This window comes from Lithobates pipiens, unplaced genomic scaffold (genome assembly GCF_037356315.1).
Source record: "Lithobates pipiens isolate NorthernLeopardFrog02 unplaced genomic scaffold, aLitPip1_a1.2 Scaffold_16, whole genome shotgun sequence".
NCBI classification, from domain to species: Eukaryota; Metazoa; Chordata; class Amphibia; order Anura; family Ranidae; genus Lithobates; species Lithobates pipiens.
In genome coordinates, this window is record NW_027507748.1 from 62,589,736 (window position 1) to 62,616,641 (window position 26,906).

Here is a 26,906-nt window from a genome sequence, read left to right on the forward strand (position 1 = left end):
ATAGTTTGTAGACGATATAACTTTTGCGCAAACCAATCAATATACGCTTATTGGGATTTATTTTTACAAAAATATGTAGCAGAATACATATTGGCTTAAACTGATGAAGAAATTAGATTTTTTACATTTTTATTGGATATGTTTTATAGCAGAAAGTAAAAAACATTGTTTTTTTGTTTTGTTTTTTAAATTGTCGGGTTTTTTTTTGTTTATAGGGCAAAAAATAAAAAAAATTCAGCAATGATCAACTACCACCAAAAGAAAGCTCTATTTGTGAGAAAAAAATGTCAAATTTTATTTGGGTACAGTGTCGCACGACAATGAAATTGTCAATTAAAGTAATGCAGTGCCCTATCGCAAAATGGCCTGGTCAGGAAGGGGGGTAAATCTACTGGAGGTCAAGTGGTTAAACAAAGCTTCACCTCTAAAACAAATCTACTCTTGCCCCGCCTCCTCCTTCTCTTTACATTGGATTTTTTTTTTAAAGTGGTTGTAAACCTCAGACATGAAATATGAACAAAGCATATTCGTCTATAGTGTGTACTTGTCTCAGCCCAGAGCACTAACTGTCATTTGTGTCTGCTGCTTCATTCATCTGCCATCTCCATGAGTCATTTCTGATAAGTTTTCCTGAAACCAAGAGGTAAGATGACAGAGGAGGGTGCTCCAGCACATAGCCTGTGAATAACAGCCTCCGCTCTGTTCCTGTGTGTTATATGAAGGGGGAAGTGTCCCTTCCCACCAATCAGCTCTCAAAGCTCTCCTCATCTTTTTTTATTTTAAATAACAAACATGTTATACTTACCTACTCTGTGTAATGGTTTTGCACAGAGCAGCCCCGATCCTCCTCTTCTCGGGTCCCTCGCCAGCACTCTTGGCTTCTTCTCCTTGAGCAGTGCCCCCAGAGCAAGCCACTTGTTCTTAGGGGCACTCGTACATGCTCGCTCCCGAGCCCCGCTCTGAGTGTCTATGGGACACACAGAACGGGATTCAGCTCCGCCCCCTCCTCATTGGCTGTGACTGACAGCTGTGGAAGCCAATGGCAGAGACCCAAGAAAGCAATCGCTGGCCTGTTTGCACATCGCTGGATTGGAATCGGGCACAGGGTAAGTATTGGGGGGGGGGGGGACTACATACTGAAGGTTTTACAATCACTTTAACTTCAGCTCTCTGGCCCCATTTTCTGAAAGTTCAGACAAACTGTATAAACTCTGAATTGGAATGGATGTAGAGAAGAGAAAACTGAAGATAAACAGGGGTCAACTCATGTACAGTAGGAGGATTTGTTTGATCTCTGTGTATGACCTGAAGCTAGTCACTTCACTGAGTATATGTAAGGGTTTACAACCACAAAAAAAAAAGAAAAAAAGAAATGTATTGTGCTGTAAAGCAACATTTCCGCAATTCTTCCCAAGGAGAATTGCACACGTGTGCAGATGAGCTGCAGTGCTTCAGATTCCGACAGTCCTGGGGCACATCTGTGCACATGCAGGGTTTCCGGGTTCCCCCATACACCTGTGCACGCGCAGGGTTCCCCCCATACACCTGTGCACGCTCAGGGTTCCCCCCATACACCTGTGCACGCTCAGGGTTCCCCCCATACACCTGTGCACGCGCAGGGTGCTCCCCATACACCTGTGCACGCGCAGGGTGCCCCCCATACACCTGTGCACACGCAGGATTTACCCATACACCTGTGCACGCGCAGGGTTCCCCCATACACCTGTGCATGCGCAGGGTTTCCCCATAAACCTGTGCACGTACAGGGTTCCCCCATACACCTGTGCACGCGCAGGGTTCCCCCATACACCTGTGCATGTGCAGGGATCCCCCATACACCTGTGCATGTGCAGGGATCCCCAATACACCTGTGCGTGTGCCGGGATCCCCCATACACCTGTGCATGTGCATGGTTTCCCCATACACCTGTGCACGTGCAGGGTTTCCCCATACATCTGCGCACGTGCAGGGTTTCCCCATACATCTGCGCACGTGCAGGGATCCCCCATACACCTGTGCACCTGGTTCTTAGGTAAGCTGTATTTGCATGTAGACCACCCTAGGTATTACCCACATTTACTAATGAGCCTCCATGATAAAATACAATGAAAGGGATGGTAAGGGATGGTAAGGGTGAGAAGAAAGGCACTAGATGATGCTGGATGTCCTCTAGCCAGAAAATGAGGCAGACTCTATCTGTTTTGCTGCAGCTTCTAATGGCACATTGTGAGAAGCTCACAGTGTGCAGTACAATCAGAGTAAGCAATTTCAGTACAGGAGAGGATCCTGTACAACTGTGCAAGGCTGAAGGGAAGGCCGGAGTTCAACTTTAAGAAGGGACTCTACTGTATCAGTTAAAGGGGATGTACTAAGTGAATACATGATAGGAAGTGACAGGAGAATATACTTCTGGGACCACCACAAATCAGCTCTGACTCAATTCTGCCAATGACATGCCTCTCCAGGGAAAAGCCTGCAGTCATGCCCATCTCATCACAGATACCAGTGTTAGTACTTACTGACACTCTGCACAAAGCAGATCACACGTCTGATGATGAATGTATCATTCATCATCAGACGTGTGATCTGTTTTAAGCAAAGTGTCAGTGAGTATAGACAAAGGCACCAACATCATACAACAGCCACCTGTGCACCTTGTCTAGCAGGATTCATTTTCAAAAGCACCCCAAAATGTGTACATGTACAAAACAAAATGCAATTCCACTCAGTACATCACAAAGCCACGCGTGTGTTTTTTGATTGCATTTGTCATGTTGTAGTTTGATGTAAAAAAAGATGGTATGGAGGAATCATTGAAAACAAATGAGCGCACTCAAAGCAAAGCAAACCACGCTGACGTGCTACATAAAGTGATGTAAGGGTAGATATAAGCGTGTGTCTAAATCTCCATTGCCTCTAAAGCCCGATCTGCTTTTGGATCGCACTTCAGAGGCTACTGACAGGCAGTGAGGAAACAATGCAACGCCTTCTCGCCACCTGTTTAACCCTATTTTCGCTGACAAACCAGCCGCAGCTGTGTGCATTGTACGCAGTTGCTGGGCGTATGCAGAAATTCCCCATTTACTTGAATGTGTTGCGTTTGGCGGGCTCACTGTCTGCCGAGTACTATATGTCGGTGCGCAAAGTGAAGCATCAAAGTCGCGGCATGTAATCATTCCCATCCGCTGCCTATTGCAGCTTAAAGTGTTACTAAAGGACCCTGCATTCACTATATCGGGTCTCCCACAGTACACAGAACATGGAAATGCAATTATTTTAGTAAATATAAACTGCTAAATACCTTTTCTCATCAGCAGTATATAGCAGTCTTATGAATTCTCTCAGTGTCTGGTTAAAGCTTGTAGGAGGAGTTTTCATTCTCCCCTGATTGTCCTATCAGGCTGCAGCAACCGTGACCCTTTGCCTGGACAATGCTGATTGGCCCAGTGCTGATCACATGCCCCCTCCCAAGAAAAGAAAAATGAACAACTCTCGAGCAATACACACCTAACTGAGCATGTGCAGAGTGACTTAAAAGACTCGGGTTATTTACTAACGGCAACTCCACTTTGCACTACAAGTGCAAAATACAAGTGCAAAGTGCACATGGAAGTGCAGTCACTGTAAATCTGAGGGGAAGATCTGAAATGAGGGGAAGCTCTGCTGATTTTATAATCCAATCATGTGCAAGCTGAAATGCTGTTTTTTTTTATTTTCCTTGCATGTCCCCCTCGGATCTACAGCGACTGCACTTCCAAGTGCACTTTCAGTGCAATTTCAAGTGCACTTTGCACTTGTAGGTGGCACTTGTAGTGCAAAGTGGATTTGCCTTTAGTAAATAACCCCCTCTGTCTTATAAGGAGATGGATTGGGGACAGTGGAAGAAGGGCAAGATCAGAGAAGACAGGATCAAACAGACTTTTTACACAATGCAGAGAATTAACACCTTAGGTTCCACAGTGAGTATAACAAGCATGTTTTAGGCTGGGTTCACACTATCTTGGCATGTGACTCACAACAGGGGTCCAGTGCATCCTGGTGGGTCTTGGTGTGTTTTACTTCCTCTTTATTTCCCTGAAAGGGTAAAGCATAATGGGCTACTATGCATCGCATAGTAGCCCATTATGTGTCACTTACCTGACACCAAACTCTGCGATGTCACCGATGTCCCCACTAGCAGTGAATTTCCATCTTCAACCCCTCTTTCTTCCGAGGCCACGAACTCCGGCTCTGTGACTGGCCGGAGTCGTGTGACGTCACGTAACGTCACTCCCGCCAGTCGCGGCATGACCCCTATTAGAAAGGGCACTATGTGCCCTTTCTAAAGTGCGCATGCACCATAGTCATCGGCGATCGACTTTTTGTACTTCACGGTTTAGGAGATATTTCCAGCACCTACAGGTATGTCTTAATATAGGCTTACCCATAGGTAAAAGTGGTTCTACAGGGTGTACAACCACTTTAAGAGTGGGCGGCTGGCAAGCAGCAATGACGCAGCTCAACAGTGCATTCCCCCCCCCCCCCCCACCAACCAAAAGTCTAAACCAGGCCTTAAAGTGTTCAAGTGGTCTCCACAGGGATGTGGAGCTTGTAACAGTTTTTCTTTCATAAAGCTTCTCCGAAGAACTAAGATAGGCTGTCCACTCTGATCAGCAGAACACGCTGAGGACTTGTTCACACCAGGTGTGATGTGGGAAGGTGTGCGGAATTGCACATTCATTTTAAATGCCACCAACATGCCTCTAGGAATTGCACTCACATTCACCCGCCAATACATGGTGCCATGCGTTTTGATGCAGAGCGATTCTAACATCTGTGCTTGCACCTTTGTTGCAAGATGAAATTATTGGGCTGCCCTACAACACATCACACAGGAATGCAGAAAAAAGCATGCACGGTTGGGCAAACCTCCTGGTGTGAATGAGCCCTTATAGTATTATAGGCACCATAGCATAGTGCCCTGATTGAGAAAGGCTGAATTAGACTGTCCTGATCTGAAACATCAGCGCCCAGCATGCCCTATGCACTTTCATGGACAGCAGCTGCTCTAGAAGCCGGAGTCTGACTTGGCACAGAAGCCTCTACCAACGGGGGCGGAATCCTTCTGGGTGGTTCAGTCTGAGGAGCTGGTATCCGTACACTACGGGGCACAGCACCTTCCCATCACTTGTCCCTGGCAGTAGAAGCAAACAAGGCATAGTGGTTTTCATTATTCCTCCTTCCATGTGCAACCAACTGCAACCATTCAGGATTATCACAGAACCATAGACTAATGGGGGAAAGCTAAGAGGAACATCTAGATCAGAAAGTCAAAGCCTGGGTCCTCAGGTTCCCCCAGAAGTGTCCAAGGGTTCTTTGAGGTTTGGATGATTGACCTTCAATTTGGTGATACCTTCATTATACTGAGCCCAATGCCATCAGCGTGACACTCGTGATCTTTAGTGAATGTTATATTTAGGTAGCAGTGTGTCTCCAAAAAAATTAATAATAGAAATATCTTTATTTGTTCTAAAAAAATACAATAATAACAATAATAAATATATTTTTTCATATATATATATATATATATATATATATATATATATATATATATATATATATTTTTTTTTTTAAGAATAATATTAAATATATATAAAATTTTTAACTTTTATAAATATGTGTTCATGAATGTTACATTTAGGTAGCAGTGTGTTTCCAAAAAAATAAATAAATAATAGAAATATATTTATTTGTTCTAAAAAATAATACAATAATAACAATAATAATAAATATATTTTTTCATATAATATATATATATATATATATATATATATATATATATATTTATTTATTTTTTAAAGAATAATATTAAATATATATACATTTTGTAACTTTTATAAATGTGTTCATGAATGTTACATTTAGGTAGAAGTGTGTCTCCAAGAAAATATGAAAATATCTCTATTTGTTCAAAAAATAAAGCAATGACAAAAACAATAATAATAAACATATATATTTTTCACACAAACACACACACACATATATGCATATATATATATATATATATATATATATATATATATATATATATATATATCTTTATACAGGCAAATGAAATAAAGAAAAAAAAAATATATATATATATACACACATAAAAATGTATGTTTTATGTAGCAATGTCATATATATATATATATATATATATATACTGTATATGCACGGACAGTCGGACACACAATGTTAAGCGGATCACCTACAACCTATAATAACATTATCAGACTAGACAAAGTTGCACATTTGCCCGGAGGATGAAAGTTCTATAAAGTAATGGGAAGTTCCCCCCACACCCACCTACCTGAGAAGTCGGCCAGGGCGGAGACGTGTGTGGTGTAGGTGATGAGGATGAAGCAGAGGATGGTACTCAGATCCACCTGTCCCCCCTCATCGGTCCGGACCATGGTGGGCAGTGTGGACAATCACATGATCCGACCCCTGAGTATTGCAGTCCCAGGGATGTGATGGGGGTCCTCATAGACGGAGCGATCAGTGTGTATGTCTATGGATGGCTCAGCGCAGCACCGGGGTGGTGGGATTAATGGCACCATCCAGCTCCCAGTGCCAGCAGTGCCATCCTCACCCAGACCAGTGCAATACACAGCCCCTCCCCTCCCCCCATCTTACAGCACGTGGAGGATTCCGACCCACAAGAACCTTCCCACCTCCGACTTCTACACTCCGGTCCGCACACCGGGCATGGCCGGCTACCGCCATCTACTGGTCATCCCGAGGATATCACTCAGCTCTACCATCCCCTGATACTGACATTAGTGACTTTAGTGTGTTGTACGATCCTATATGATCATCATAAACCCATACATTACAGGACCCTACACAGTGTGATCCTGACATTACTGAGTCAGATGGTGAGATAATGAAATTACACTGACATAGGATCTGCATGGTCTGACAATGGTTATTACTGAGTTGTAAGGATTGGTCGGCTAATGAAATTGTTACTGGGTTGTTGGATTTTTTATGATCAAATAATGAAATTCAGTGTATTGTTCTAATGGTCTGATAATTATATTTCTGGTTCTATATGGTCCGATAATAACATTTCTGGTTCTATATAGTCCGATAATGACATTTCTGGTTCTATGTGGTCTGATAATGACATTATTGGTTCTATATGGTCTGATAATAATATTTCTAGTTCTATATGGTCTAAAATTTTAATTTCTGTTTCTATATGGTCAGATAATGATGTTTCCAGTTTTATGTGATCTGATAGTGACATTACTGGTTCCATATGGTCTAAAATTTTAATTTCTGGTTCTATATGGTCTGATAATGGTATTTCTGGTTCTATGTGGTCAGATAATGATATTTCTGGTTCTATATGGTCCGATAATGACATTTCTGGTTCTATATGGTCTGAAAATGATATTTACAGTTCTATGTGGTCTGATAATGACAGTACTGGTTCTATATGGTCTAAAATTTTAATTTCTGGTTCTATATGGTCTGATAATGATATTTCTTTTTCTATATGATCTGATAATGACATGACTGGTTCTATATGGTCTAAAAATTATGTTTCTGTTTCTGTATGGTCCAATAATGACATTTCTGGTTCTATGTTGTCGGATAATGATATTTACAGTTCTATGTGGTCTGATAATGACAGTACTGGTTCTATATTGTCTAAAAAAATAATTTCTGGTTCTATATGGTCTGATAATGATATTTCTGGTTCTATACGGTCTGATAATGAAAATTCTGGTTCTATATGGTCTGATGATATTTCTGGTTCTATGTGGTCAGATAATGATATTTCTGGTTCTATGTGGTCCAATAATGACATTTCTGGTTCTATGTGGTCTGATGATATTTCTGGTTCTATGTGGTCAGATAATGATATTTCTGGTTCTATGTGGTCCGATAATGACATTTCTGTTTCTATATGGTCTGATAATGATATTTCCAGTTCTATGTGGTCTGATAATGATATTTCCAGTTCTATGTGGTCTGATAATGACATTACTGGTTCTTTATGGTCTAAAATTTTAATTTCTGGTTCTATATGGTCTGATAATGACATTTCTGGTTCAGTATGGTCTGATAATGATATTTCTGGTTCTATATGGTCTGATAATGATATTTCCAGTTCTATGTGGTCTGATAATGACATTACTGGTTCTTTATGGTCTAACATTTTAATTTCTGGTTCTATATGGTCTGATAATGACATTTCTGGTTCTATATGGTCTGATAATGACATTTCTGCTTCAGTATGGTCTGATAATGATATTTCCAGTTCTATATTTTCTACAAATGAAATATCTGCTTCTATATGGTCAGATAATGATATTTCTGTTTCTATATCGTCTGATAATAACATTACTGGTTCTATATGGTATAAAAATGATATTTCTGGTTCTATATGGTCTGATAAGGACATTTCTGGTTATATATGGTCTGACAATGAAATTTTTAGTTCTATATGGTCTGATAATGACATTTCTGGTCCTAATGGTCAGATAGTGAAATTTCTGGTTCTATAGAGTCTGATAATGAAAGTCCTACATTATAGGATCCCACACAGTCACATAAATAAGTTGTTGTAGGGTTCTTAGTGGTCTAATAATATTATTGAGTTGTAGGGATCTACACAATCTGATAATGAAACTACTGGGTTATAGGATTTTTTTTATGATTTCATAATGAAATTAATGAGTTAGGATCCTCTATGGCCATATAACTAAATACACAACAGGGAGTTATTTACAAAAGGCAAATCCACTTAGCAGTGCACTTGGAAGTGCAGTCGCTTTAAATCTAAGGGGGAGACCTAAAATAAGTGGAAGTTCTGCTGATTTTATCATCCAATCATGTGCAAGCTAAAATGCTGTTTTTTATTTTCCTTGCATGTCCCCCTTGGATCTACAGCGACTTTACTTCCATGTGCACTTGCAGTGCAAAGAGCATTTTCCTTTAGTAAATAACCCCCTATGTAATGTTATTGGGGTTGATTTACTAAAGGCAAATAGACTGTGCAGTTTGCAATGTGCAGTGGCTCCAGAGCTTAGTAAATGAGGTAAAGCTTTGCTTTGCAAAGAGTACCCAATCACATGCAAGGGGAAAAAACAAAACAGCATTTATACTTGTACATGATTGGATGATGGAAGTCAGCAGGTCTTCTGCTCATTTGCTAAGCTCTGGAGCAACTTTAGTAAATCAACCCCTTTGAGTTTTATGTTCATATAACAGCGAGATGAATAGATTATAAAGCTGTAGAGTCCGATGTGGTCTGATATAGAAATGTATAGGTTCTAGGATATATATGGTCTCATAATAAAAAATAATTTAGTTTTATTGGAGGTATTGGACCCTATATGGTCAGATCATCAAAACTGAACTTTGGGGAAAATCACAAACTATCCTTGCAGAGAGACTCCCCTCATATTGCAAGGGCTAAAAGCTTGCTTTTGTTTAGGGCAGGGGTCTCCAGATTGTGTCCCATGGGTCGAATACAACCCTTTGCTTGCCTTTATCTGGCCCTTGGGGGACTCTTCTTCATACTGATACTCAGTGTGTTGTGCGTCCATAAAGGGCACAAGAGCGCCGGCCCCTCGCTCCTCTCACCCTTCTCTCACTATAGATAGACTCATGCATTGCATTGACCGGCCCCTTTTCTGGCGCTGGGCACCTGAATTACAGCAGCGTTTGTTTGTTTTTTTGAAGCGCCTGATTACAGCCGTGGGCTCTAATAGGTCTCCTGATTAGAGTCGTAATAGGCTTCCAAAATGGTAAACAGCAGGCACAATGCTGTGTGTTCGCTGTTTACTCAGTGTTGTGTTAGGAACACTGACCTGCCTCTCAGCCAATCAGGTGCTTGGGTCTGGTTAGCTGTCACCTGACTGGCTGAAACAACAGGCACTGCGATTAGATGCCTGCTAGAGGGGCCCGGAGACATTGAGGAGCGTGGATGTGGAGGACGTCACCGCCACCCGCTGCGAGACAGGTAAGGCCCGACTCCCGGGCGATGCACACTGGCAGCATTTGATGGGGCACAGTAGCGGCAATTGATGGGGCACAGTAGTGGCAATTGATGGGCACACTGGAAGCAATTGATGGGCACACTGGCAGCAACTGATGGGGCACAGTAGTGGCAATTGATGGGCACAGTGGCAGCAATTGATGGGCACACTGGCAGCAATTGATGGGTACAGTAGCTGCGTTTGATGGCAATTGATGTTTTTTTTCAGTTTGTTTGTGCCCCCCCCCCCCCCAAAAAAAAATGTGAGCACCAGCCGCCACTGCTAATACTTGTACTATTCCTCCCACTGACACCCACAACGAGGCACCATTCCTTCCACTGCCACCAACAGTGGGGCATAATTCCTCCCACTGATACCAATAATGTAGCACTACTCCTCCCACTGACACCAAAGGTGAGGGACCATCCCTTCCTCTCTCCCACTGACACTAACAATGAGGCACTATTCCTCCCATTGATACCAGTGATGGGGCACTATTCCTCCTCCAACTTACCACTGGCACTATGTAATTGTTATACTTCCATTTACCACCAAGCTTGAGGCATTTTCTTTTTTCTACTTCCACTGACAACAGCCCCTAATTCTCTGATAATGAAAATATTGAGATGTAGGGCCCTACAGGGTCAGTTAATAGAATTACTGAGTTATAGGATCCCACATGGTCTGATAATTACATTTGTGAGTTATAGGATCTACAAGGTTCTCATAATGACATTATTGAGTTATATGATCCTACATGGTTTGATATTAAGAATTATGAGTTATAGGATCTATAAGATCTCACAATGACATTACTGAGTTATAGGGTCCTACATGGTCAGATAATTAAATTACTCAGTTGTGGGGTCCTATATAGTCATGAACCCTAGTTAAACAGCCCCCATTAGCCTTGTTATGTTACATTTTTTTCACAAAAAATAAAAAACAACAGAAAAAAAAAGTAAAGCAACAATACACTAGTACCAGTTAAATACACAAAAAAAGAGAAAACACAAATGCAATAAAATTAAACTAGCCTAAATACAGGCCAAAAATTCCACCCTCTAAAACTAAAAAGAAAATCTTTTTTTATTTTATTTGAGCAAATTTTGCCTAGGCAGCTCCATAGAAATGTCGGTTCCCATTTTGGTGAAATTTTGTCAATGGCAAACTTGGTCATTTTGTGGATAAATCAGTTTCTTGGAAAAAACTCCACTCATCCCTACAGTCTAAATAAAAACAAATTTTCTCCTTTTTTTTTGCCAATTTCTTTATCATACAGTTCTGCTGCTCAGTGACAGGACAAGGTTATCTAGCACCCAGGGCAAACATGCCAAACTACACCTCCCCCACCCCCAAGATGCATTATATGACAGTAAAAACCCCCCCACAAAAACATTGAGCACTAATCTGCATGCTTAAAATCCACCCCCATGCTAAAATCCCCCCTCTCAGCACAAAATCTTTGCCCCCCATCCCCTATATCCCCCCAGCTCACATACCCTCCCTCCCAAAAAATTCACCTCCCTAGCACAAATCCTCTACCCCTCTTCCTCCTAGTATACACCCCCCCACACTTTAAGTCCCCCCCGCTAGCAGAAATTCCCCCAAATCCCCACTCCTAGCACTAATCTGTCCCCCTGCCCCAATCCCCCCTCCCATTACAAATGCCCCTAAATCACCACTCTTAGCACCTCGTCCCCAAATTTCACCTCCTAGAACAATGCTTACCCCCTTCCGCCCTCCAAATTCCCCCTTCCAACACAAATCCCCTCCCCAATGTCAGTTTTTGGCTCCTCCCCCATCTCACATGATACCGCAGTGCCCAGGGCACACCCTTCTTCTGGCCCTGCTGCTGCTGAGCTATATGTATTTCATGCCAGAAAAAAATGCATATCATAATTCAGAACAATCTTATTTTTCAGAGCATTTCTGCCTTGCGGGATTGGGGTCCTCAGTTTTCATCCCAGTCAGAACACTATCCGCATGGAATTTGCAATGTTCTCCCTGTGCTTGCATGGCGTAGGGGGTTCCCCTTAAAATCCATACCAGACCTAAGGCCCTGGTATGCTCTTGGAGAGGAACCCATGCCGTTTTTTTATTTAAAATTTGGCGTGGAGTTCCCCCTAGAGAGCTGATTTTTCTGTGATTGGCCACGGCCAAAGTCGCCTGGCCTGGAGGCAACTTGAAGTCGTGTTGTAAGTCGCCCAAAGTTGCGTTGAAGTCGCCCCAAGTCATGCTGTGATTCATACTCAAGTCGTGTCCAAGTTGCCTCCCAAAGTCGCGCTGGAAGTCATGTTGCCCCTGTGTGAATGGACTCTAAAGAGTCTATATATATATATATATATATATATATAAATAAATATATATATATTCATTATAAAGAGTCATTTGGCCTAGTGTGGAAACACTTTTTTAATTTTATGTTTTGATTTTTACATGGGTGTATGTGTGCTACCATTTACCCAATGCCCTCAATTTCTTATAACCACAACTACATTATTAATTTTGCTTTTCATTATTCATATTGTATTTGACTGTCTGTCATTTATTGTTACTATATTTATAAATATATATATATTATTGTAACTCTATAAAACATTTCAATAAAATACTATAGAATAAAAAATTGATTGCAAGCTCTTTGAGAGCACAGATTGATATGTATGTACAATATGTAGAGTGCTGCCTAAATTGTCTGTCTGTGCTATGAATTACCGTGGTAAATAAGTAAAAAAAGAAAGACATTTTGGCTTTTTTGCTTTGCCTCAGTTGGAAATCCACAATCTTGTTGTGTCACTTAAAAAAAATCTATATATCAATTCTTTCTTTTTCTGTTTCGGTGCCACCAGACATGTGTAGAAGAAAAGCCCTCTTATTGTACTCTATAAAAATAGGCGGGGGACTGTTGTGTTAAAAGCTGGAGGTGATATGGGCTACTTATGTGTGTGGGAGGGAGACTTATCTTCTATTTTACACTTTCCTATTGAACCCATGCCAAAAATGTAATCCACGGCTCCTATCATGAAAACTCAAACAAAACACATGGAAACTCAAATAACATGACAAACGCAGGGCATCAGAGAGCCTGAGAAATCACTGGCTGAGGTTAGGCCTATTTGAATGCTGTCTATCACACATTCCTAATGCTGTATGATTCATAGCAGGAACATACATAGCTCCCAACTGTCCCTGATTTTGAGATACTGTCCCTGATTTTGAGATACTGTCCCTGATTTTGAGATACTGTCCCTGATTTGGAGCAATGTCCCTCTGTCCCGCTTTCCCCTTTATTTGTCCCTCATTTTGGTCTGATCTATTAAGTTGTTTATAAAATGCACTTTTCATCTTTCAAAAAGTGTTTCCCAGTGCTAAACTTTTCATCCAATTTCTAAATTGCTGCATTTGTACATTTTAAAAGCCAATATAAAGGAATATACTAAAGTGCAAGATACTCAAGCACTGGTGCGGTGACAACCTATTATTAATAGAGTGAAAAACAATAAAAGCTGCACCAATGGCAGTGATCCCTCACTTAAACAAATTGCAAAAACCTCTATATATTTGTAGCAGCCACATCCCTTGCTGGATGGCCTTGAATTGTTGGGCTTACCAGTTACCTTCTCTTGGCCTGCTCTTACACGTCTAGCGGTTCCCAGGGTTGATACCCAAGATACCCAATGACTTGAACACTGACACGGATGAAGTCCTTTAACAAAGGTTTTATTTTGCAGTAGAACATCCAATAACACAGTCTCTCATGGGAACAGAGGGCACGGGTGAAGAACTCAGGCATCTTGAACTGCAGGTCTAGCAAAGTCTCTATTTCCACCCAGAGAGTAACCACTCGCAGCTGGGTACTTCAAGGCTGAACAGATCTATAGCCAGAGATTATGGCAGCCAGCACGTTGACTCAAAACTTGAAGCAATCCTATGAACGTGTACAAGTTGTAACTAGAGGTGAACAGGAACCCTTTCCTCAGTACCTGGAACGTTTCCCGTCTCCTCAATGGTACTGGAAAAACGTGAATTTGTCGATGTCCTTCCCAACTCAGTAACCAGGCACTTCCCAGGATGCCACTTACCAGCCCTCCTCCGAAGAGTCCTCCCTCAGTTACTGCGCCTCAGACCAGCCGGGTACGAGACTCGGGAACAGACGGATCCTTACCCCAGACCAGGCAGGTCTATCAGGGGCCTCCAACAGGAACATGTTGCGGGGTGTCGAACACCCCGTGACCAGGACCCCTCACGGGGCTACCGCGGTCCTAGAGCCAGAACAGACCACACGGGTCCCACAAACTCCTCTCCTCTCAACACGTAACCCATGAAAAAAAAATATTAAAAGCCAGCAGCTACAAATACTGCAGCTGCTGACTTTTAATAAATGGACACTCACCTGTCCCAGGATCCAGCGATGTCGGCAGCCGAGGCCAATCGATCGCTCGGCTCTCGGCTGCTGTCGCCGCCATTCTAGGTGAGGGAATCAGGAAGTGAAGTGCTGCGGCTTCACTTCTCGGTTCCCTACTGCGCATGCGCGAGTCGTGCAGCACAATAGGAATTGTTCGCGCTGTCTTTGGGACCCGTGTGTGTCCCAGCAGACAGCGCACAGGGACAGGAAGAGGCACAGACTCCTGTGGGAGTCTATGCCCGGAAGTGGGTGACACCGGAGGGGGGGGTGTTCAGATGAGCGGAAGTTCCACTTCACATGACCAGGCAGAACTTCCAAACACAGCCTGGCCAGACTGATGTTAAGGCCAACCTATGTTATCAACCCTCAGAACCCCTACTGTTCTGAGGCAAAATCTAAATTTACATGCGTATTACATTTTGTCCAAAATGTCATCCGCTACATATTAGTGCGTTAATATGAACACTCCAATACAAAAAATCCCAATATTCATGTGCCATAACAATCAATAAATATATAAATAAATTGATAATAAATAACCATGTAAATAAATTAAAAATGATAAACATCTAATTAACCATTAATAAATTCCTGTGTGTGTGTGTGTGTGTGTGTATACAAAATTTCCATTTACCATAAAAAATAAAGAGACAGGAGATAGTGTACTACTGTGATATATAAATAAAACTGTGTGTGCACTCATTAATCCACTCACAAAACCGCTCTGCTCAGAGCATGTGATAGCGGCAGAACATCAGATTGCACTCCTCCTCACAACCTCTCCGTGTCTCCAGACACTGTCGGCTTGGCGTCACTGGCGTCACTGGCTCCTCCTCCCAACGCGTTGCGTCACAGGTCACGTGACATTCTCAAGGGAAAAACTGATGCAATCTGATGTTCTGCCGCTGGATTTAATTAACCTCTTTTTTGGCTAATTCTCCTTTAAGGGGGTGTGGCAGGGGGCTTGTTCTATGCCTACATACATTTGTTAGTACGTGTCCTTCATTCCCATCTGAAAATGTTGGAAGGTATGAAAATATACACATATATGTATATATATATATATATGTATATATGTATATATATATATATATATATATATACCTTCTTCAATGGAAGAGGATGCAACTTTGTTTTCTTTTAAAACGAATCTGTACTTAACATACTTTTTTTGCTACATTGGAGAATACCTGATCTCATTTTAAATATATTCTTTTTTGGTAATACATGTTTAAAGCCCAACTGAAATCTTATTCCTGTTTTCCTGTTTATAGTTCTGAACAACCATTTTTATTTTTAACTGATTACATTTAATTTTTTTCCCCCATTTAGGGGAAATGCACTCTGTTCTCCCACTCCAGCACTCTATGCTGCTACAGGTGAAGGATGTAATAGGGGGATTTACTAAAAATGGAGCGTGCACATTTTGATGCAGCTGTGCATAAAAACCAATCAGCTTCCAGGTTTTATTGTCAAAGCTTCATTGAATAAACTGAAGTTAGAAGCTGATTGGCTACCATGCACAGCGGCACCAGGTTCTGAGTGCTCCAGTTTTAGTAAATCTCCCCCTAAGTGTCTTTACACCTTAAAGAGGGGCATGTCTGACCAGGTCTCTTTATTATAAAGTACACTGAGTTCTCTGTGTCCAGCACCCGGCACTGTCATGATGATGGTACTGTGATCTGCTACTTGGTAGGGACAGCATAGTTCTGATTCTGGAAAGAGTCAGAGCATCAGTGTGGGAGAGGTGAGAGAAGATAAGTAACCACTGAACACCCAAAAAAGTTTTAATATTGCTCCCAATGAAACCAAGGATGACACTTATTTTAACTTGCTCTGGCACTAATAATGGGGCTTATTTTACCCCCCACACATATAAACAATGGAGCTTGTTTTACTCCCACTGACCCCAATGTTTTTTCTTTTTACTTTTTACGAACATCAATAATAGGACTTGTTTACCTTCCATTGACACCAATGATGGAGCGTCTTTCACTTCAACTGACCCCAATGATAGGCCTTATTTTACTTCAACCAACTCCAATGATGAACACAAAAGGAAGGACTTTCACTGAGTCAACAGATATAATGTGGTGGTCCCATCCCTATGTTAGATTAAAAAAAGGAAACCCCCCTTAACTGGGACTTTAATAGACCATTGACACCATCAGAATACAGCTAAAACATAAGTTTTATTTATAATATACAGAGTAATAAAAAGAGACACATAGACATTAAATGTCTCCAGTAAATATACAACCAAGAATTGTTACAGCAAAACAACATCTATACAAAGGCCAACTAGTAGTCTCGTAGACATTCCAAACCCCAGGGATGGGTTTGGGATGTCTACGAGAGTACTAGTGGTCTTTGTATAGATGTTGTTTTGCTATAATAATTCTTGGTTGTATATTATAAATAAGGATGAGCCGAACACCCCCCAGTTCGGTTCACACCAGAACCTGTGAACAGACCTAATCTTCGTGTGAACTTTAGAACCCTATTAAAGTCTATGGGACTCGAACGTTCAAAATCTAAAGTGCTCATTTTAAAGGCTAATATGCAAGTTACTGCCCTAAAAAAGTGTTTGGGGACCTGGGTCCTGCCCTATGGGACATGTATCAATGCAAAAAAAAGTTTTAAACACGGCCGTTATTTTGGGAACAGTGATTTTAATAATGATTAAAGTGAAACAATAAAAGTGTAATATTCCTTTAAATTTTGTACCTGGGGGGTGTCTATAGTATGCCTGTGAAGGGGCGCATGTTTCCCAAGCTTAGAACTGTCCCTGCACAAAGTGTCATTTCTGCAGAAAAAAAAGTCATTTAAATTCACTCGCGGCTATAATGAATTGTCGGCTCCCGTAATATAGAGAACACTCATTGAAAGTCATTGATTAAAAATAAAAAAAAGTGTGGGGTTCCCCCAAATTCAATTACCAGGCCCTTCAGGTCTAGTATGGATATTAACCTCCCTGGTGGTGATCCCGAGTATGGCTTGGGCTGAGATTTCAGTACCATCAGCGGTAACCCCCGAGCCAGACTCGGGATCGCATCGCTGGATACAGGGAGAAGTTACTTACCTTGTCCCCTGGATCCAGCGATGTCCTCCGCGCTGTGTGATCAAGCTGTCCTCCGCTCGATTCACACAGTGCCCGAGTGCTGCCGAGCTCCATTCCCCTGCGACGTTACGGCACACGGGAGCGGAGATCGGCGCCAAATTCAAAAAAAGAAAAACACACACAGTACTGTAATCTTACAGATTACAGTACTGTATAAAAAAATTACACACCCCCTTTGTCCCTAGTGGTCTGTCCAGTGCCCTGCATGCACTTTTATATTATAAATACTGTTTTTTCTGCCTGAAATTTGGAGATTGCCCATAGCAACCAAAAAGTGTCCCTTTATGTCAAAAGTGATTTTAGACCAACTAGAAAACAGCGATAATAAATTATAATCACTTGCAGAATTGAGCTATAGCGATTTGTGGGGAAATTCGTCATCAAACACTAATGACAGCGACAATTCTGCAAATGAGCAAATTTCAGTGTTTTTGGATTTGATTACATTATTGAATAATTTTTATTATTATTTATTATCATTATTTATTATATTATAAATTTTATCATACCCGGGATGTCTACTAGACTTTGGTTTGAACAGATTTAAAGCGGTTCTTCACCCTAAAGGGGAAGTTCCGCTAGTATTATCCCTCCCCCCTCCGGTGCCACAATCGGCACCTTTCGGGGGGGAGGGGGGTGCAGTTACCTGGATAATCCAGGTATCTGCACCCACTTCCGGCCAGACCGCAGCATGGCTCCGCCCACCCCCGCATGGCTCCGCCCCCCGTTGTGTTCTGGGAAACACACAGTTCCCAGAGACACAGCGGGGGACCATAAGAGAAGCGCAGCGCAACTCGCGCATGCGCAGTAGGGAACCGGGCAGTGAAGCCCTCATGCTTCACTTCCCGATTCCCTGACAGAGGATGGCGGCGGTGGCTGCAGCGAGACGAGCGATCGCTCGTTATCTGCCGCCGACATCGCTGGAACCTGGGACAGGTAAGTGTGATATTATTAAAAGTCAGCAGCTGCAATATTAGTAGCTGCTGGCTTTTAATATTTTTTTTTTTAGGTGCAGCTCCTCTTTAAGAAAGTTATTCCTAAGAATTGCAGGCCTACAATATAAAACGGCAAATTTCCATGCAAAATAATTGTACCGCTTTCAGCACCTAAAATCAGAACTAATCATACCACCAGGGAGGTTAAGGGGAAATAAAAAAAAAATTGACGTGGGTCCCCCTAAAAATCCGCACCAGACCTTTTATCCGAGCATGCAACCTGGCAGGCTGCAGGAAAAGAGGGAGGACGAGAGAGCACCCCCCCCTCCTGAACTGTACCAGGCCACATGTCCTCAACATTGGGAGGATGCTTTGGGGTCAACATGGGGACAAGGGCCTCATCCCCACAACCCTGGCCAGTGGTTGTGGGGGTCTGCGGGCGGGGGGCTTATCAGAATCTGGAAGCCCCCTTTAACAAGGGGATCCCCAGATCCTTGCCCCCCTGTTTGAAATGGTGAGTGGGTACAAAAGTACCTCTACCATTTCACAAAGAAAGTGTAAAAAATTGTTAAATAAGACAAACACGCTTTTGAAAAATTCCTTTATTAAAAATAAAAAAAATTAAAAAAGATTCCAGCGGTGGTAATCCACTCTTGCTATCCAGCGACAGATGATCATCTCTCCGGGGTCCAGCGATGGCTGATCTGATCCAGCGACGGGTGAACTCTCCGTCCAGCGCAGCGCAGTCCATCCATGCATTCTCTGTCTCCACTGTCAGAGACACTGCAGGATCTCGGCGGCCTGACGTTTCTTATATGGGGAGGGCGGGGCCACCCGTCACCTGACCCTGCCCCCCTCTGAAGCAAGAGGGGAAGCCGGGCTTCCCCAATGACATATGGGTGACTCCGCCCCCCCTCTGATGTAACGCAGGTTTCCGTGACCCCAAAGCATCCTCCCAATATTGAAGGCATGTGGCCTGGTACGGTTCAGGAGGGGGGGTACTCTCTCGTCCCCCCCTCTTTTCCTGCGGCTTGCCAGATTGTGTCTCAGATAAAGGGTCTGGTATGGATTTTTAGGGGGACCCCACGTCAATTTTTTTTAAAAAATTGACGCGGGGTTCCCCTTAATATCCATACCAGACCTAAAGGGCCTGGTAATTGAATTTGGGGGAACCCCATGCTTTTTTAATTTTTCTCAATGACTTTCAATGAGTGTTCTCTGTATTACGGGAGCCGACAATTCATTATAGCCGCAAGTGATTTTAAATGACTTTTTTTCCTGCAGAAATTGCACGTTGTGCAGGGACAGTTCTAAGCACGGGAAACATGCGCCCCTTCACAGGCATACTATAGACACCACCCGGGTACGAAATTTAAAGAAATATTACACTTTCATTGTTTCACTTTAATCATTAAAATCACTGCTCCTGAAAAAAACGTCAGTTTTTAAAACTTTATTTTGCATTGATACATGTCCCCTGGGGCAAGACCCAGCTCCCCAAACACTTTTTAGGACAGTAACTTGCATATTAGCCTTTAAAATTAGCACTTTAGATTTCTCCCATAGACTTGTACAGCAGCTTTTAGAATTTGCCGTGAACACCCTAGATTGTTCACTGTTCGCTGAACAGGCGAACAGGCAATGTTCGAGTCAAACATGAGTTCGACTTGAATTTGAAGCTCATCCCTAATTATAAATAAAACATGTTTTCGCTGTATTCTGGTGGTGTCGGTGGTCTATTAAAGTTCCAGTTAAGGGGGGTTTCCTTTTTTAACTCCAATGATGTAGCTTATTTTACTGGAACACAGAGGAGGCCTGTCCATTAATGGCGCACGGGTGCCGCCTCCCCTTTCCATCGCCCCTGCCACCCCCTAGACATGCGTTCGCCCCTTTCAGGATGCCAGGCGCATGAATTACAGTGGCTGGGGGGGGGGGGGGGGTTTATTGAAACACCTGATTTGAGCCAGAGGCTCTATTATGCTTCAAAATAGGGTGGGCTTGTGACGCAGAGCATTGTGCTCAGAGCCTACCCAGGTGTGTAAGAAAAACAAATAAATATTTGCTTTTCTAAAACCGAATCGCCTCTCCACCAATCAGGAAGTGCAGGTCTGCTACCTGTTTCCCAATTGGCTGAAAGGCCAGGCGGTCCTATCGGACGCCTAGGAGGAGGAGGAGGAGAGAGATGCATGGCGGAGGCCACCGTGATCCACAGGAGGAGGAAGAAAGAAAGCTGCCGCTTGCTGGACACGATGCTCGCCCACCCGATTCCTAGATGGGCCAAGTGCGGGCTGATGTCTGATGTCCCGACCGTCCTCCCGAGGTGGTGGTTGGGGGAGGGGTGGGTGGCTGTTTGCTGCCCCCCCAAAAGAAAAAAACACCAGCCGCCACTGCTTATTTTATTCCCATTGCCATCAATGATGAGGCCTATTTTATTTCCACTGACACCAATAATGGGGCCTATGTTCCCTCAATTACAGCAATGAATGGGCTTATGTTGCTCCCACTGACACCAATGAAGGGGGTTATCTCATACCTCCCAACTTTGTGAGATGGGAACGAGGAATACCTATTAGTAAATGTATGTAGGCAAAGCACACACCCCCTGCCACGCTCCCAAGGAGAATTATACAAAAACAAAAAAATGGTTAAAGCCACAAGTGCTTCTTTTATCACTACTATTTACTTTATATTGGCTTTTGGAATTTGCAAATGCAGCAATTTAGGAATTGGATGAAAAGTTTAGCACTGGGAAACACTTTTTGATAGATAAGCAATGCATTTTATATACAATTATATAGATCAGACTAAAATAAAGGACAAATGAGGATTAAAGAGGGACAGAGTGGCTTTGTTCCAAATCAGGGAACGTTGGGAGCTATGGTTAACTTGCTTCCCTTGACATCAGTGATGAGGCTTATTTTACTCCCACTGATACTGTATTACCAATGATGTGGCTTATGTTTCTCCCACAGACACGGACAAAGGGGCTTATTTTTGTCCCCACTGACCAGGAATTTGTGGGCCATTACCTTACTGTACAGGTACGCGATTTTGCACGGCCGCCCTGCTGCAGTATATGTATTTGGGGTGTCCCTTAAGCGCTTAATTAGAACCCGCCGATTGTTCACAAGAGAAGCAGAACAGTGGTCTGCCTATGTAAACAAGGCAGATCGCCGTTCTGCCAGAGAGGAAAACTGAGATCTTGTGTTTCTGCTAAGCAGAAACACAGATCTCTTTTTTCCCCCAGTCTCAGCATTCCCCCAACAGTTAGAAAGGGACACACATAACCCTTTGATCGCCACTGATGTTAACCCCTTCCCTGACAGTGTCATTTATACAGTGACAGTGCATATTTTTTAGCACTGATCACTGTATTGGTGTCACTGGTCCCAAAAAGTGTTACTGAGTGTCAGATTTGTCCACAGCAATGTAGTCCCACAAAAATCGCTGATCGCCGCCATTACTAATAAAAACAATTAAAAAAAAGTTTAAAAGTCCATAAATCTATCCCCTATTTTGTAGACACTACAACTTTTGCACAAACCAATCGATATACGGTTATTGATATTTTTGTTTACCAAAAACATGTAGCAGAATACATATAGCCCTAAATTGATGAAGAAATTCGATTTTTACATTTTTTTACTGGATATGTTTTGTAGCAGAAAGTAAAAAATATTGGGGGTTATTTACGAAAGGCAAATCCACTTTGCACTACAAGTGCACACTACAAGTGAAAAATGCACTTGAAATTGCACTGAAAGTGCACTTGGATGTGCAGTCGCTGTAAATCTGAGGGGTAGATGTGAAATGAGTGGAAGCTCTTCTGATTTTATCATCCAATTATGTGCAAGCTAAAATACTGTTTTTTATTTACCTTGCATGTCCCCCTCGGATCTACAGCGACTGCACTTCCAAGTGCACTTTCAATGCAATTTCAAGTGCACTTTGCACTTGTAGTTTGCACTTGTATTGCAAAGTGGATTTGCCTTTCGTAAGTAACCCCTCTGTCTCCTGTTCATTCATCTTTAGTGCTGAGAAAGGGACTAGGGAAAGTGCCTCTGAAAGGGGAGATGTCAGGGGTCTGTTCAGACCCCTGACATCTCACCAAAGCCCCACCAAAAAGAAAAAAGAAAATATTGTAAACAAAATTCCAAAAAATGAAAAAGTGTAAAAAAAGAAAAAAAAGAATTGTGAAAAAAAATTTAAAACGAATTAAAATGTAACAAAAATAAATTATTAAGAGTAAAATAAAACTACTGACACCATCCACTGCCACCCTCCCCCACCCCCTTCCCCAGAAGCACTGCGGAAAAATATTGAGAAAGTGATTTAAATAATATTTTGCCGCGGGAGGTGGGGCGTTTACGGGCACAAAGCGCCACCTCACTGAAATTAGTTTTTACAGGTTGGGATGTCTGCATTAGCCGCCATGCACCATGCACTAATCCATTGCCCTTAGGAAGGAGGAGAGCAGTTTACTACAGTGGAGCTGGGTCCATAGAACAATTAGGGGACATGCTCTCAGCTGTGTTTCACTAAACCCAGAACTATACAATAAAACATATTCAAATATATAGTATATGCAATTCCTAGATCATACACAATGTAAGATATACTATATTGACACATTAAAACACATTACCTCCAGGGCAGGCAGTGTACGCATTGACTAGGAGCTCATGACAATAGCACAAGTGCAATAACTCCCTGTAGGGGAGCAAAGGATGGCTAACCATAACCAGGATGGCTTTTAGGTCACAGAGATTCAGTGGAGACATGTACTTATTGACAGGACAATGCCCTTGCAAGATGACAAGGGTCCAGCGCTATCCATTTTAAAAGGCCTGGATGTGACTGAGGGGGCCGAGGGCCTATTAACTACAAGGACAATTTTACTGCAGCATCTTCTGGGTGAGCAAACAGTGGACTTTACCAGGGATCACCACCATACTGTACCTACCAGAAGTGCCCTATAAGCTGACAAATCGCTTGCCCTTAGAAAGGAGTAGAGCAGTTTGCTAGTGTGGAGCTTAGCCCCACAGAACAAAGAGGCCATAGGGGAATATGCCTTCAGATGCGACTCAGTAAAACTGGAACTATATAATAAGATAGGAGTGTGGGGTTCCTGCAAAGGGTGTGCATTGACTAGGAGCTCACGGCAATAGCACAAGCACAGTAATTCCCTGTAGAGGAGGCATTGCTATTAATAAGTAATAGCCGGAATAGCCACGAGGCCACAGAGATCCAGTAGAGGCATCAATTTATTGTTAGCTCTGTGCATTTGCAAAATGACAAAGGTCTAGCACTCTCCAATTGAAAGGGCCCGAAGGTTACTGAATATGAGAGGCCTATTAAAGAGGAAGTAAACTCTCCCACTCTGATGCTTCTTTTCATTTAGTGCATTATAATAAGTAATTATCAGACTATAGCCACTGTAATCCAGCCCAAATCGCATATTACTTACTGTTTAAAGAAACTTTCAAAAACATATTTCTAGGCGTAAGGCAGCGCCATCTTAAGTATTGTTTCCTGAGTCCACAGTAGAGTGCATTTCCGCCCTTACATTGAGCACTTCCTGTACTGTTAACCAAGCCTCCTTCTCAATCCAACGTTTCTATGGCAACCCTACTTCCCTGTTCATAGCTGACTTGTTTTATTTCATAGTATTTACTTGTGCCGATTATCTAGTGTTTGCCTGTTTCAGTCTTATCAGCTTCAGCTGATAAGACTGCAGTAATGCGGTCCATGACCTGGTTTACACTACATGTGATGTCACATGGTCACATGGGGTGTAGCAGGAAGCTCTCATTCTCCTGGGATTTCAGTAGTGTGCCAGGAAGTCCTGATAATAGATAGACAAGTACACAGAGTGTGCCATAAATCAGGGGAGATCTGGGCATGCTCAGTGACGTCATTCTAAAGAACAAAAAGGATTACAACAATACTAAGCAAGTAAGGAGATATCTACAAGCAGTGTTCATTAGGGTTTTTTATGCTGATTTACATGGGACAAAGTTGTGGGGGAGAGTCTACAACTGCTTTAACCACTTAACCCCCGAACCATTTGGCTGACCACTTTTTGCGATTCGGCACTGCGTCGCTTTAACTGACAATTGACGTCCTTTTTTCCCCACAAATAGAGCTTTCTTTTGGTGGTATTTGATCACCGCAATTTTTTTTTTTTTGCGTTATGAACAAAAAAAAAAGAACGACAATTTTTTTACTTTTTGCTATAATAAATACCCCCCAAATATATATTTTTTCAGTTTAGGCCGATACGTATTCTTCTACATATTTTTGGTAAAAAAAGAAATCGCAATAAGCGTATATTGATTGGTTTGCGCAAAAGTAATACAAAATAGAGGATAGTTTTATGGCATTTTTATTAATATTTTTTTTTTACTAGTAATGATGGCGATCAACGATTTTTATCGGGACTGCAACATTATGGTGGACACATCCGACAATTTTGACACATTTTTGGGACCATTGCCATTAATACAGTGATCAGTGCGATTAAAATTGCATTGATTACTGTAAAAATGTCACTGGCAGTGAAGGGGTTAACACTAGGGGGCAGTGAAGGGGTTAATATGTATCTTAGGGAGTGTTCTAACTGAAGGGAGGATGGGACTGTGCAGGGAAACTAACAGACTGTGTATGAACAGATGATCTGTCAGTTCACTGCTCACAGAACCGGAAACTGTGGGGGTTATTTACTAAAGGAAAATCCACTTTGCACTGAAAGTGCACTTGGAAGTAAAGTCGCTGTAGATGCGAGGGGGACATGCAAGGAAAATAAAAAAACAGCATTCTAGCTTGCACATGATTGGATGATATAATCAGCAGAGCTTCCACTCATTTCAGATCTACCCCTTAGATTTAGAGCGACTGCACTTCCAAGTGCACTTGCAGTGCAAAGTGGATTTGCCTTTCGTAAATAACCCTCAGTGTGGTTGTCCATGTGCCCCAAGCGATCGCGGGTGCCTATCGGCAATTGAGACAGCCGGGCACTTGCATTGGCTCGGGGAGCGAGCGCCCCGCTAGTGGCCATTTATGCTACTGAAGTAGCATGACGCCGATTTGTGCAGCCAAGCCATGCTGTCGCAGTACAACTTTGGTGGTTGGTCGGCATGCGGTTAAAAGAGATCTTCATTAAAATGACCAGGGACTGTATAGCAACTGTTAATACTTTGATGAGAAGTACGTAATGTACACAATTATTCATTTTAGTTTCATTTGTATTTTTGCTTTTTTCAGAAATTCGAAAATTCGAATTCGGAAATTGAAAATTCTGATTTTCAAATTTCCAAATTTCCGTATTTCTGAATTTCCGAACCCCGAATTTTTGGAATTCCGAAGCTCCGAAATTCCAAATTTTCGAATTTTGGTTATTCTGAACTTTAGAAAATTCAGAAATTCATAAAATAATGAATTTGTCAAAATATATTAAAAAACAAATTCGGACCTAAACTAATTGCACAGTCCACAATAAAGTGCAGGAGTCTGTAAGGCAGAGTGCAGGGGTCAGGAGTATGAATACTACAGTCAGGGGCCAGGGAGGTGTAATGCAAAACACTCCCCCCTGGACTCCTCTGTACCCCTCAGTAAATCTCTGTACCCCTCAGTACGTTCTGTGCCTCTCAGTACATCTCTGTACCTGCGAGCACACCTGTGTACCCCCTCCCCAGCATGCCTCTGTATCCCCCCCGAGCATATCTCTGTACCTCTGGCATTGGGCTCCGGGACACAACCTGGATCCATGGGTCACTGGGATTGGTTAAAAACCCGGGACAGTCCTATAAGACCTGGGACAGTTGGAACGCATGTCTCCATAGCCCCAGCACAACTCTGCATCCTATAGTACATATCCCTACCCCACACATACGTCTGTACCCCCTCTATATCTGACAGCACTCCTCTGTATCCCCTAGCACATCTCCATAACCCCTCTCCCCCTCACATCTCCATAACCCCCCCCCCCTGCACATCTCCCTACCCTCCAGCAAATCTCTGCAACCTTTTTAACATCTCATTGCCATTGATTAGACATGTGGGGTTCGTTTAGTTTTGTTATTCGGGAATTTGAATGTATCTGAATTACAATAGTAACGAATTTAAACAAATCCAAAATAATGAAACAAAAATTTTGGACGAAATTTGGATAGTTTTCAAATCGAATTCGGATAGTTTTATAATCAAATTTCAGAAGAGAATAAAATAGAATAGAAAATAAAGGAATAGAATAGAAAAAAATAGAATAGAAAATACAAGAATAGAAAATAAAGGGATAAAATAAAAAAGAAAGGAATAGAATAGAAAATAATAGAAAAGAATAGAGTAAAACAGAACGAAAGAGAATAGAAAATAAAAGAACCAAATAAAATAGAATAGAAAATAAAGGAATACATTTAAAAAAA

At 42.2% G+C, this 26,906-nt stretch overlaps 1 protein-coding gene across 3 annotated transcripts in view; it reads right to left on the reverse strand.

The window, feature by feature from the left end:
• The window catches only part of EVA1C (eva-1 homolog C), a 108,508-nt gene extending 101,853 nt beyond the window's left edge, over positions 1 to 6,655 (reverse strand). For all 3 annotated transcript variants that reach the window (XM_077479986.1, XM_077479985.1, XM_077479984.1), the window contains exon 1: positions 6,335 to 6,655. In XM_077479986.1, coding sequence (XP_077336112.1) covers positions 6,335 to 6,437 — 103 coding nt within the window. In that variant the 5' untranslated portion in view covers positions 6,438 to 6,655. The remainder of the gene's footprint in view (positions 1 to 6,334) is intronic.
• Positions 6,656 to 26,906: the final 20,251 nt, after the last annotated feature.